At 40.6% G+C, this 13,659-nt stretch overlaps 1 protein-coding gene across 1 annotated transcript; it reads left to right on the forward strand.

Moving 5' to 3' along the window:
• Positions 1 to 308: 308 nt before the first annotated feature.
• LOC123224004 (peptidyl-prolyl cis-trans isomerase CYP63-like) lies at positions 309 to 13,095 on the forward strand. The gene is given in 14 exon segments (XM_044647487.1): positions 309 to 471; positions 1,172 to 1,258; positions 1,392 to 1,446; positions 1,587 to 1,675; positions 1,899 to 1,923; positions 2,050 to 2,088; positions 2,179 to 2,296; positions 9,079 to 9,233; positions 9,316 to 9,692; positions 9,766 to 9,950; positions 10,505 to 10,762; positions 11,380 to 11,709; positions 11,803 to 11,883; positions 12,502 to 13,095. Coding segments are annotated over 13 exon segments (2,133 nt in total). The 5' UTR covers positions 309 to 471; positions 1,172 to 1,180; the 3' UTR covers positions 12,845 to 13,095.
• The last annotated feature ends 564 nt before the right edge of the window (positions 13,096 to 13,659 follow it).

Here is a 13,659-nt window from a genome sequence, read left to right on the forward strand (position 1 = left end):
TAGGAGGGAAAATAGATATCGTATTTTATTTTATTTTTAATATTATAGATAAAATAACGATTTTGTCACTATTGTCATTAATTTTAATAAGTCATGGGTAGGTATTTGAAATTTTCAAAGTTTAAGGGAAGAAACTTGCAATAGTAACATACTTTGGGTGGGAATAGTTCTTTGGCCTTTTTTAATTAACGACCGTTAAATGACTAGATTTAAATTATGCATGGGGTCTGCATCCACAACCCTAAACGGTGCAAGACACCTGAATCAAAATTAATACGTGAGGTCCACTGTGAGAGTCTGTCACGGGATATAGGAGATTTTCTTTCAGTCCAAAATAATGTGAGCCTGCGAGGTAACGCCTTACTCAAAACCAAGTAACGAGCGGGCACTCGAAGGCCAATGATTTCTGCCGCCATTCGATCCACAAGTTCTAATCCGAAGTAACACGCTCAGACTTTAGACTTACTCAAGGTACACCCTACCCGGTCATTTTTGGTTACATTTTTTGGGTCATCTGGTTTCGACGTGTATGCTTTTGATTCCTGAGCTCTACTATTCGTGTAAAATTCGTAGTTTATCTGTAATTTTTGGATGAATTTGTTAAAATTTGTTGAATTTGATATTATTGAAGTTGAAATAGATTATGAATGAAAAAAATTATGGTTTAAGTTTTTGTCATGCATTTTAATTAAAATAATCATGTATATCTGTTCATTTTGTGCTTATGAGCAGCAGAAGACTGAATTTATGGTTTAGCTGATTAGAGTGCAAGTCCAACAAACTTCTTGTAATAATTAAATTACAATATTTTATACATTAGCTTGGCTTTTCCTCTTATCATTTGAATGCCCAGTGTTTCCTTTGTGTTGTAGATGATAGTACTTGGTGGCATTCTAAAAATCATGGCCAATATACTAATTGATTTAGTGTTAAACCTTGATGATGGTTAGAAGTCACCATCTCTTTTTTTTTTTTAAAATAGTCTTAGAACTGAATTAATACAGTGGATCCTAAGACGAATATTTGCTTGTTACTTTTGGCAAACCATTTGATAAAATGATGCATGGAGTGCATAACAGCTTTGACCTGGCCTATATTATGGGGTGAATTACATCTATATGTAGCTTGACTAAACATTATTAACCTTGAATTTTTTTTCAGTATTTTGAAGTGTGCAGACATGAGTAAGAAAAAGAATCCTCTTGTTTTCTTTGATGTATCAATTAATGGGGATCCTGTGGAAAAAATTGTTATGGAGGTAATTCAAATTTCAAAAACCAAAATTTCTCTGCATTATACTTTACTTTTTCAACCATTTATTTTTGTAAGGAACTCTGGGGCTTTAGTTTACTGTTAGGATGTGTACTAATAAATCGTGTTTGGATGAGTAGCTTTTTGCTGATGTTGTCCCTAAGACGGCAGAGAATTTTCGGGCACTATGTACAGGTATATGTGACAAACTAAATGTTTGATCCATTAAGGACATGATTATTCTTATACCTATGTCATTTAAAGTTCCAACTTTATCAGTTATATGTGAAAATAGTTGTTTTCAGTTGAACTAATGTTGCAGTGATCCATTTTAGGTGAGAAGGGCATCGGAAAATCTACTGGCAAGCCTCTGCACTAAAAAGGATTGATGTTTCATCGAATAATTAAAGGTTTTATGGTGCATGTGTGTTATTCTTTTTCTTTTTCTTTTACAGGACCATTTTCATGAGCCAGGAATGTTTATAGTGACACTTTTTTGTCAACGGTACCGGATTGATATTCGTTTCTACTGTTCATCTTGGTTTATTTAACTATTTTCTTCACCTGCATGGGGGATTGTAGTGGTACCTTTTATAGTTATTATTTTTCAAAGATATATTTATCTGATTATTCAATCTTCTGTGCAGGGTGGTGACTTTTCTAGGGGAAATGGTATGCTCCTTATTCCCCCATATTTTCTAGAGGATGGAATTTTATTCTTAATTGGATGAGGATTCTACGTGTGAGTTATTTATATATGCCCAGCCTTGTAAGGAGCAACCTTTGATTGGTTTGCAGGAACTGGAGGAGAAAGTATTTATGGAGGGAAGTTTGCAGGTGGGTTTTCTATGAATGAAACTTGTGCTTGTGTGCAGCATGCTGGATTACATTATTGATTAATTAAAAGGGTTTACTTTTCCTCTGCAGATAAGAATTTTAAACTGGGGCATAATGGACATGGTTTTCTCTCTATGGCAAATAGTGATGTGAATACAAATGGGTCTCAGTTCTTTATAACCTTCAAGCGGCAACCTCATTTTGTTGGGTAATTTATCTTTTCATGTTATTCTTCTATATCCACATATATTAAATTTTCTTTCATTATGCCTCTACCTGGAGGTTCAACTTGGGGTGGTCCAGTGTGAGCCTGAGTCAGGCCCGTGCTGCTCCACCCACTGTGCATGAAGCACAACCAGACCCTGGATAACAAATATTTACTCTGGAATTGAAAAATAGTTTTAAGAAGTAAAAAAGTCAAAATTACTTTCATAATAGCTACCTACAACCCAATTGAGGGATATCTTTCGGTTGATTCAGTGAATAAACACATAAACAAAGTGAAAACTAGATGAAAAGTCAGGCTAGACTGTTCTTACCTCTACATCTAATTTTATTCCACTTGTCTTTTTGCTTCTATTCACTATCCTATAGAACTTCAAAGCCACTCAGAATGGCACTGTTACGTACCTGTTCAGGCCAAGATCTCTACTGCTCCAGCTTCAATGTCTCTTGGCAGAATAAAGGGAAGAAGAGGAACCTGTAATATTCATGGCCTCAGCAGGCAGCATTCATTCTGTATATTGTGCACTCAATCAATAAAACACACTCAATCCATTCTATAGAAATAGCTTTCCATCCCATTCATTCATTCATTCATCAAGGCAAAGGTTTACATCAAATGTTTCTCAACTCAACTCAAGCAATAAAACAGTGTAATGAAAACATAAAAGGAAAATAAACTGGAATAAAATAAATGGACATTGATAATTCTGGAATTTGAGAGCCAGATCCCTCCTTCTTCATAACAACTTCAGTACATCATTTTCATAAAAACCAAGCCCCTTTCTCCTTTTTCTGCTGCCCTATAAAAGCATGATTTTCCTTAACCGAATTCTGCCTCCTGCCCACTCATAAACTGCCAAGTGGTCACAGCTGAATGGCCAAGCTTATTCTGCTCCAGATCAGCTTCTGTAATTTCCAGATTGCCCTCCATCATGTCCATCCTGGAATCTTCAGCTGAGAGTTTCATCCTTTCTTCTGAATCTGGGTCTGCTTCCTCTATTCTCTTCTTGGGCCTGCGGAAATAAACTTTGGTAATTAGGCCTCTATCAATACCCCCCCCCCCCCCCCCCCCCCCACGGAGACGCACCTTGTCCTCAAGGTGAAATTCGGGAAAGCAATCCCGTAAAGCGATGTAATCCTCCCAAGAGTTCTCACAGTCCGGAAGAGAATGCCATTTGATGAGGACCTGCAGGTGACCAGTTTTTGAATAACGAGTATCCAATAAAGCTTCCGACTGTAATTGCAATTCTAAGTCCCCCGAAAGGCAACCAAGCAGAGGTTGTGGCTGTATAGCAGCCCCTAAGACCCTTTTTAACTGTGACACATGGAAAACCGGATGGATTTTACTCGTGGAAGGTAAAGCAAGACGGTAGGCAACCGAACCAATCTTTTCAATGATGACATAAGGACCATAAAAGCGAGGGCTCAATTTTTCATTGAGCTTCTTAGCAAGAGTCTTGAAACAATAAGGCTGAATTTTAAGGAACACTTGCTCACCAACTTCAAAGTGGAGCTTGCGACGTTTCAAATCGGCTTGACGTTTCATCCTATCTTGGGCTTTATGGAGCTGCTGTTTCAACTCAAGCAGAATGGCATCTCTTTGCTGTAGAAAAACGCCAACCTCATCAATTTTGAAGGCTTCGAAACCCCACCGAAAGAGTGTTGGGGGATCTCTCCCATATAAAGCTTTAAAGGGAGTCATCCCAAGAGAACTATGGAAAGTGGTATTATACCAATACTCCGCCCAAGTGATCCATTTAACCCAATCCTTTGGTTGTTGAGAGCAAAAGCATCGGAGATATGTTTCAAGGCCACGGTTGACAATTTCAGTTTGACCGTCAGATTGTGGATGATATGCACTGCTGAACTTGAGGGTTGTACCCACGGAACGAAAAAGCTCCCCCCAGAATTGACTCATAAATAGGCGATCGCGATCTGACACGATCGAACGCGGGTAACCATGAAGCCTAACTATCTCTTTACCAAATAAGGCAGCCACCTCTTTGGCCGTATACGGGTGGGAGAGCACGAGGAAATGGTTGTATTTGGTCAATCGGTCCACTACCACCAAAATGGTATCTCCCTTTTTCGTTCTTGGAAGACCCCCAATGAAGTCCATAGATATGTCCTCCCAAACTTTATCAGGGACGGGAAGAGGCTGTAAGAGGCCTGCAGGGCTCATGGCTTGATACTTGTTTCTTTGGCAGATTTCACAGTGGGCTACAAAATCTCTAATACACTTTTTCATGCCAATCCAATAAAAAACTGCTGCTATTTTCTTGTAAGTGCGAAAAAACCCGGAATGGCCACCAAAAGGTGAAGAATGGAATTCACGAAGCAAGGCTGGAAGAAATGTAGAAGAAGAAAGCAACACCAATCTGTTTTTATAAAAGAGAGTCCCATTTTTTAAGGAGAATTTAGTGTGGCTGGAAGGGTCTTGTAATAAATCTTGGATGAGCCGTTTATAGTGGTCATCGGAGCGGACTTCTTGATCAAGCATTGCACCCTCCATCCAATGCCCAGCCGATATAGAGGCTAAGGAAAGAGAGGCTACCGGCAGCCGAGACAAAGCATCAGCGACTTTATTCTCCACGCCAGGCCGGTATTGAATCTCAAAATCATAACCCAAAAGTTTCATTACCCAGCGTTGTTGATCTCCACTAATGATAGTCTATTCCATCAAGTGCTTCAAACTTTTTTGATCAGTGCGGACAATAAAATGCCTTCCCAACAAATAATGGCGCCACTTTTGCAAGGCCAACACAATTGCCATCAATTCGCGTTCATATACTGACTTCAGTTTGTTCCTAGGTGAAAGAGCCTGACTCATGAAAGAAATGGGTCTGCCATGCTGCATAAGGACAGCTCCTATGCCTGTGGATGAGGCATCCGTCTCGACCACAAAAGGCTGAGTAAAATCAGGCATGGCAAGGACTGGAACAGTAGTCATAGCAGTCTTCAACCTCTGAAATGCCGCTGTCGACTCATCAACCCAATGGAAAGAATTTTTTTTTTTAAAAGCTGTGTCAGTGGAGCTGCAATCTGTCCGTAATGACGCACGAAACGGCGGTAATACCCTGTAAGTCCCAAGAAACCCCGTAGCTCACTAATATCTCGTGGTGGCGGCCAATTAAGCATGCACTGAATTTTTTGAGGGTCAGCAGCCACACCTTCAGCTGAAATTATGTGCCCTAAGTACTCCAAGTGAGAAACTCCAAAAGAGCTTTTTTTTTCTGTTCAAGAGCAGGTGATGATCGAAAAGAAGCTGCAAGGTTAAACTCAAATGATGTAGGTGAGCAGAGAGAGTTCTACTGTAAATTAGAATGTCATCGAAGAATACAAGGATAAACTGCCGTAAATGGGCCCGAAAAACATCATTCATGAGGCCCTGAAAGGTAGCAGGGGCGTTGGACAGCCCAAAGGGCATTACCAAAAATTCATAATGGTCGTTATGTGTTCGAAAGGCTGTTTTCTTGACATCAGAATCAATAATTCTGATTTGATGGTAACCAGATTTTAAGTCAAGTTTAGTAAATATTGTAGCCCTAGATAACTCATCTAATAGTTCGTCTATAGCAGGAATAGGAAACTTATCTGGAACGGTAATTTTGTTGAGGGCGCGGTAGTCAACGCAGAAACGCCAGCCACCATCTTTCTTTTGCACCAGAAGAACAGGACTGGAAAACGGGCTATGGCTGGGTCGAATGATACCCGCATGAAGCATTTCACGAACCTGTCGCTCAATTTCATTCTTCTGGTGGTGGGGATACCGATAAGGCCGGACATTAGGCGGGGCAGCTTCCGCAATGAGACGGATGGCATGATCATATGGCCTACACGGCAGTAAACTGTGGGGTTCCTCAAATAAATGCTGGAACTCTGCCAAGATCCCCCGAACTGCTTCCGAACATTCATCTGAAGGTGTTTCAGTGGCAGCCAACTCAATCCAATAACAGTGGCTACCAAATTTAAGAGATTTCCAGATAGCCTTAAGAGAGGCTTCCTGGGTTACTAATGAGGGGTCCCCCTGGATAGTAATTTTTTGCCCTTCCCAATGAAAAACCATAGTAAGATGTTGCCAGTCCGTCCGAATGACGCCCAAAGTCGCCAGCCAATCCACTGTAAGAATAACATCGACGTTACCCAACGAAAAGACATAGTAGTCATAAGTGAAGGCCATCTGTGGTAACTGTAGCTTGACTCGTTGACATTTTTCTTTGCCAGCAACCGTACTACCATTGCCAATGACGACCTGAAAGTGTGCTGGTGAGATCGGTAGCTGTAGTCGGTTCACCAAGTGCTGAGAAATAAAGCTATGAGAAGCGCCAGAGTCAACCAAAATGACAACAGAAAAATTGTGGAGTTTGCTGAGAAACTTTAATGTCTTCGGGGTACTGATACCCGTAACCGAATGGCGAGAAAGCTCCAATTCGTCGCCGTGATGTAACGTGGGCTGGCGGTCTTCATCAGAAAATGCAAGGGCGTCCGGTTCATCATCTTCACAAAGCAATAATCGAAGTTGCTTGAAGGGGCATTGATGGTTGGGTCCAAACTTGCCGGCACACTTGAAGCACAACTCTTGAGCTATACGGGTCTGAATTTCAGATTGAGAGAGGCGTGGGTACTCTGGTCTGGGAGTTAGGTTAGGGCGACGATTGAACGAGTTAAACCGAGGAGAAGAAGGAATTGATGGCTGATTTGGTGTAGGAGGTGTATATGGAGGATGATGGATAGCTTCTGATGGTGAGAGATTGGGTGGAACGGTGGAAGAATGTTGAGTAGGCGGTGCTGAAAGAAGGGCTGAATTATTGGGCATTTGGGAATGAGAAGAACGCATGCTAGAGGGTGGGTGATTAAAGGCTGGGTCGGGTCGGCTTGCTGGGTTAGGATCTGGGTATGGGTTTTTTGGGTGGGCTGGGAAATTAGTTGAATATGAGGGGTTGGGCTGAGTAGTGAAAGGAAAAGGAAACGGGCTTGGGCTGGTGTGGTTAGTGGGCTGGGTGAGGGGGAATTGTGGGGTTGGGCTAGCGCTGGGTTGGGCATTGGACTGGGCGTTGGGTGTACTTAGCAATGGGTTCCCTGTGCTTGTAATACTTTGGGCTGCTCCATTTGAATCCGGGTTCCAGCTTGACCCGAACAACACCCTATCTCTTTCCTCTATATCTGCGGCCAACTACATCAGAGGGAAGAGATCCACCGGTGACTGGAGGCGAATCTCGGCCTGAATTCGTTGCTTCAACCCGGCGATGAAAGCTCCTCTCACCCATTCCGCTGGTGCCACCGGAAGCATCGCCACCAAATGTTCGAAGCGGGCTCTGTACTCGGCCACCGTTCCTGTCTGCCGATGCAAGATGATCTGTTCATAGGGCGTCCGGTGCTGTGTCGATCCGAATCGCAGAAGAAGCTCCTCCTTCACCTCCCTCCATCCACGAAATGGCCTCCAAAGTTCCCTGAACTGAAACCAACTCAACGCCTCTCCTTCCAAACTAAATATCACTGCCGTCAAACGTTCCCGTTCATCCATGCCGTTCATCTGGAAATAGCGCTCGACCTTAGCTGCTCACCCCCATGAGTCCACTCCACTGAACAAAGGCATCTCCAATTTTCGGTGATAATGGTCACGACGATTCGTCATCTCCGTGGTGGCGTAACGCGGTGGTCGATGGTTTCTGGACGATTCTCCAAACGCTACATCGTCGTTGTGTGGGTAGGGAGGTTGCTGTGGTGGGGGAATCGGCTGCTGAAACCCAAAGTTTCCTCCATTTGGTACCCTCTCTGGAAAACACTGTGGTGGTTCTTGGATGACGGTGGGTGAGGTTGCTATTGTTTCATTCCCTTTACTTTTCATGTCTTTAAGCAATAGCTGCCTTATCTCATGTAAGTTCTCATCCAGCTTATCAAATCGGGAAGCTTTGTGATGTTCAACTTTTGTAAATCTTTCATCCATAATGGTTACTTTCTCCATTAAGTTCTTAAGGTTTTCTTCTAAATCTTTCACTCTCCCTTCCATTCTGGTTTTGACCATAACCCAGCAACAACAGCTCTGATACCAAGTTTGTTACGTACCTGTTCAGGCCAAGATCTCTACTGCTCCAGCTTCAATGTCTCTTGGCAGAATAAAGGGAAGAAGAGGAACCTGTAATATTCATGGCCTCAGCAGGCAGCATTCATTCTGTATATTGTGCACTCAATCAATAAAACACCCTCAATCCATTCTATAGAAATAGCTTTCCATCCCATTCATTCATTCATTCATCAAGGCAAAGGTTTACATCAAATGTTTCTCAACTCAACTCAAGCAATAAAACAGTGTAATGAAAACATAAAAGGAAAATAAACTGGAATAAAATAAATGGACACTGATAATTCTGGAATTTGAGAGCCAGATCCCTCCTTCTTCATAACAACTTCAGTACATCATTTTCATAAAAACCAAGCCCCTTTCTCCTTTTTCTGCTGCCCTATAAAAGCATGATTTTCCTTAACCGAATTCTGCCTCCTGCCCACTCATAAACTGCCAAGTGGTCACAGCTGAATGGCCAAGCTTATTCTGCTCCAGATCAGCTTCTGTAATTTCCAGATTGCCCTCCATCATGTCCATCCTGGAATCTTCAGCTGAGAGTTTCATCCTTTCTTCTGAATCTGGGTCTGCTTCCTCTATTCTCTTCTTGGGCCTGCGGAAATAAACTTTGGTAATTAGGCCTCTATCAGGCACTTTGTCTATTTTTTTTGGTTACCACATTTCATGTATATATCTTGTGACAGGAAACATGTTGTTTTCGGAAAGGTTGTGAAGGGATTGGACATACTTAAGAAAATTGAGCAGGTGGGAACAGCTGATGGTAAACCTGCTCAACTTGTAAAAATCATTGACTGTGGTGAATTTTTTGAAAGTGAAATTCAGGATGGCAAAGAGAAAGGTAATTCTACATGGATTGTCGGTAGCAACTACATCATATCTTCTTTCTGTATATTGATTTCACAATATGGGTTTTCTTTCAGATAAAAAGAAAAGATCAAGGAACATTTCTCCTTCAGAGAATAGTTCTGATGGGGAAGCAGCAGAAAGGCACAAAAAATTTTTTAAGGAAAGAAGAAAGAAAAGAAGGAGATACTCTTCATCTGATTCCTATAGCTCAGACTCCAATTCTGATTTTTACTCTTCAAGATCTGATTCACCATCAGCTTCAGAATCAAATTCCTCACTGTCTGATTCTAGTTCCTCTAGTGATGGCAGACATAGGAAGAGGAAATTGAGAAAAAGAGAAATGCGAGAACGTGGGGGAAAAGGGAAGGATTCATGGAGGGTGAAAAAGAAAAGTCGGCATGACCAAAGGTCACAACGCAAATCTAAATGGTCTAATTTAGATTTATCTCAAGTTCAGATAAATTTTATGCTGCTAATTTTTTATTTAACTATTTTTCATATATTTGTTGATATTGTATTTGCAGGAGTTTAGACAGTTAGTGATTCTGAGAGTGAGAGTGCCAGCAGTAGCAGCAGCTCCGGTGATGAAAGAGCTGGTTGTCGTGGGTCAGCTCGCAAAAAGGGTAACTTCATGCCCGCTGAATTGGCACAAAATCCTGGCATATGATTCTGTTTTTATACTTGCATTATCATCCTCTGTTGTCAATCTGTATTGAGATACTGAATGCTTGCTGGCAGTGAGACTACAGTGTCATGAATGAATCGCATCAAATTTTAGACACTTTGTGATAGGAATCAGGAAAGATTGACAAGCAAGAACAGGGAGGGAAAGTGAGAGAACTAGAGAGGAAGAACTTTTATTTCATCAAAAACTATCATCAACAATGAATTTAGGCTTATTTATAGGGCCAAGTCTTAGCATTACATGACATAAAATCACTTTAGGAATATGCAGTCATTTAGTCAAATATACTAGATAATCTCTATAAGAATATATGACTGACCCCTAATTCAAAATATCCTAGAAATTCTGATACCAACTATTAGGCAAGGAAACAATCCTATTCTAGAAGTCTTTTATTATTGTAAGGAAAGGAAAGTGAAATAATGGCACTAAATCCATTTCCAAAAGAATAATAATAACTTTTCAAGAAGGCAAAGAAATCTCAAGCTTTTGCATCTACATCTAAAAGAGGTACAGGGATCCTTAGGAGGTCCTGCATCACTTTGATGTTAAACAAGTGACTTATTATGATCTTGCAGATGTGAGAAGAAATCCCTGACCACTCCCTCAGGAAAAGGGGCTGTCATAGAACAGCAAAGGGATCATGAATGGAAGACAACTGTAGACAACTTGTCACACGGAGAAGGTGAATTATCTCTAAAGACTGATAAGCTTCAAAATAGTGGGCATTGCACTGAACCAAAGTTGGATAAAACTGTTGATCTCAATTCTGATGAGTACCTGACCTTGCACTCCTATATTCCGCAGATTAAAGATTCTAGAAAAGTTGCCTTCCAGTGCCAGATTCTTCCAATATTCAGCCATTCAGTGCCCAGTCAACTCCAACACCAATAATAATAAAGTATTGTAAATGATTGAGACAATGTAACAGAGCATGTATCACAGCTATTACTAATAGAACTTTGTATTCATTCATCCGAATCAATGTATACAATGGATTTGATTACAAATAAACTTCCATTACATTCAGAGCTTAATGCCAAATTACATGCAAATAAATACAGGTTCCTCAAAACAGGATCAAGACCATCCTTCACGGCTTCCGAGAGGCTGGTGCTCTCCCTTACTTTTCTTCTAAATACTTTTCCTACTCTCATCCTTTTCTTCTCCTCCCATTCCTACCAACTCCATGCCATGTATCATCTTTTCTTTTGATGCATTCTGCTCTAAGTTGACTGCCACATGTGCCAGTTGTTTCTTGCCAAGCTGGCCATTTCTTCTTCTACGTGTAACATATACATTAGTTCTAACAAATTCTTATTCAGATGATGCAATCCAATCCAGGTTTTGGTCTTTGATTGGTTCATTTCTTCTGAGTGTTTTGATGTTGTTTTCCATATACATGTCAGAGACTTGTAGCATTGATAACTTTTTTTTACCATGTGATTGACAGGAGTGTGAATCCAAGCCCCAAAACAAGGTTAAACAACAGATCTGGGAGTAACCCCAGCTTGAGTCCTAAAAGGATGGTCAGGAATGATGGAAGGAGCCCTTCCACGAAGACAGGTAATCAGAGTCCTGGCCATAAAGCCCCTGACCCTTCTGCTTTTTACCATGGCTGTGATGTGTCACAAAGCTTTGCTCCAGATGGTGCTCCAAAGCGTGTTAGAAAAGGTCGTGGCTTTATTGAACGCTACTCTTTTGCACGTCAGTACCGTACACAGTGTTCACCCCCTAGATCCTTTCAATATGGCAGAAGAAACATTGAAAGGAATCGAAATTGGTACTCAAGGTTTCATGTCGCCTGATTTATAGCAGCATGGTCTCTGAATTAATTCCATTCTTTGGTTGTATTTTTATTTTGCCTTTTTTGAAGGTATTCAAGTCACAGAAGTCACCTTGAACACTCTCCACGTAGACATTACAGAAGCCCACAAAGAGGCCGGAGTCCCCCCAGGTTTCTCAGATTTTTATATTTATGCTGGTTATTATGTGAATTTCTTGTCAGTCTGATCACTTTTATAGGCATTCTTCATGTGTTTCTTTATATTTTGTTATGCACTTCCATGGATAGTGCCAGTAGTCTAATTTTCCCTTACAGGTTGAAGACAATAGTGAATCACTGGGTTTACATCAGTGGAATTATGTTAATGTTGTTGGTGTAGCTCATATGTATCTCAGAGAATTTTTGTTGTGCAACCAACAATCAGTTTTACATATTGGAGTCAAATTCAATCATCTAATATGAGTCAGTTTTATATGAGATTGAGTAAGATATGTACTTTGAGAGTTCTAAATGTCATATTATGTGTCCGAGACTAATATACCGCATTCAGAACTTGTAAATTTGAATAAACCACGCAAGGTAGAATGATATACCTGTTTGCCTTCAGCTTTAATAGAAAACTTCATTTAGAGATTTATCTTCTTATACGACATTTTGATATAACCATTCCCTCTTTGCTTGAGTAAGCCCACACTAACACATTAATATAACCATTCAATCTGTTGAGGTGATTCACTGCTGATGGCCAGTTGCAGAAGCAACTAATATATATTTTACTTTTCTCAACAGATACAACTGCAGGAGCCGAAGTTGGAGCATCTCTTGTAGTCCCTATTGTCATTACTGGGACCGCAGCCAGAGCCAGAGTCCAATATGTAGTCCTAGTCCAAGAGATAAGCTGCCCTCTATTAGTGAGGGTTTAAAATCTTGTGTAGGTCCCAAAATTGATGAAGGGCACTCTCCAATTAAACGAAGATTTAGGCCCAGGTCTAGGTCCTTGTCTAGGGGCTCTTCTTCTCATTCCAAATCTCCTGAGGCTTCACCAGCAAAGAATCGAAACAGAATATCTTCTGCGTCTCCTAGCAAATCTGTGTCAAGCTCACTATCTGGACAGATAGGGTTGGTTTCCTAAGCAGATTAGATCTGTTTCCAGAATAGGTAATTGAATGGTTATCATTTTGGGGACTTCATTTTCTGTAAAAACGTATCTAAAACCTATCTGTGCATGAATTTGAATGTCATATATAGGCATGACTAGAGGTCTTTCCACATTAGAGATTAAAATTATGCTTTGCATTGTAATGTAAGGTGAATTCATCAATTTCGGAGCGAGTTAGTTGAGAACTTGGCTGATAATGGAAACAGTCAAAATTTGGATATCAATTCTGGCATTGCTGCTGACGCATTTTGTATGTTGCAATATAACCTGAGAAAGGACTGAAATTTGCATTGACTATTTTTGTTGGGTCTGGCCGACCCAAACTTAGGACCTTTACCAATGCTATTGAATTGATAAGGCAGGCAATTATATAAACATCTGGAGAAACTTGCTCCTATTTGGTGTGGTACGTCTGGCGGGAGCAAGGCTGAAGGAACTTTTTCCTCCATGTCAAGGTGAGGTAGGGCGGAGGTGTCCGCAACAAAAACCTGAGCCTTTTTGTGCCTAATCTTGAATGGGTCAATTACACACTAAATTAGGATATTTAGTCACAAATATTTTGCTTAATTATTAAAACTTGTATCTTAGGTGACTAAATACATGGACAATTTAATATTGACTAAAATGATCCAGCAAGGGTTTGAAGCCACTAATGGACACCAACTGTTCAACTTTTTATTTTTCTTCGTGAGCCACCTATATAATCGAAGATTCTTGTCAAATTCTTCACATGACAAAATCTTGGGATTAACTTAAGGGTGGATTTGAGCTAGAATCAAACCCAAATA

Source organism: Mangifera indica, chromosome 8, assembly GCF_011075055.1.
Source record: "Mangifera indica cultivar Alphonso chromosome 8, CATAS_Mindica_2.1, whole genome shotgun sequence".
NCBI classification, from domain to species: Eukaryota; Viridiplantae; Streptophyta; class Magnoliopsida; order Sapindales; family Anacardiaceae; genus Mangifera; species Mangifera indica.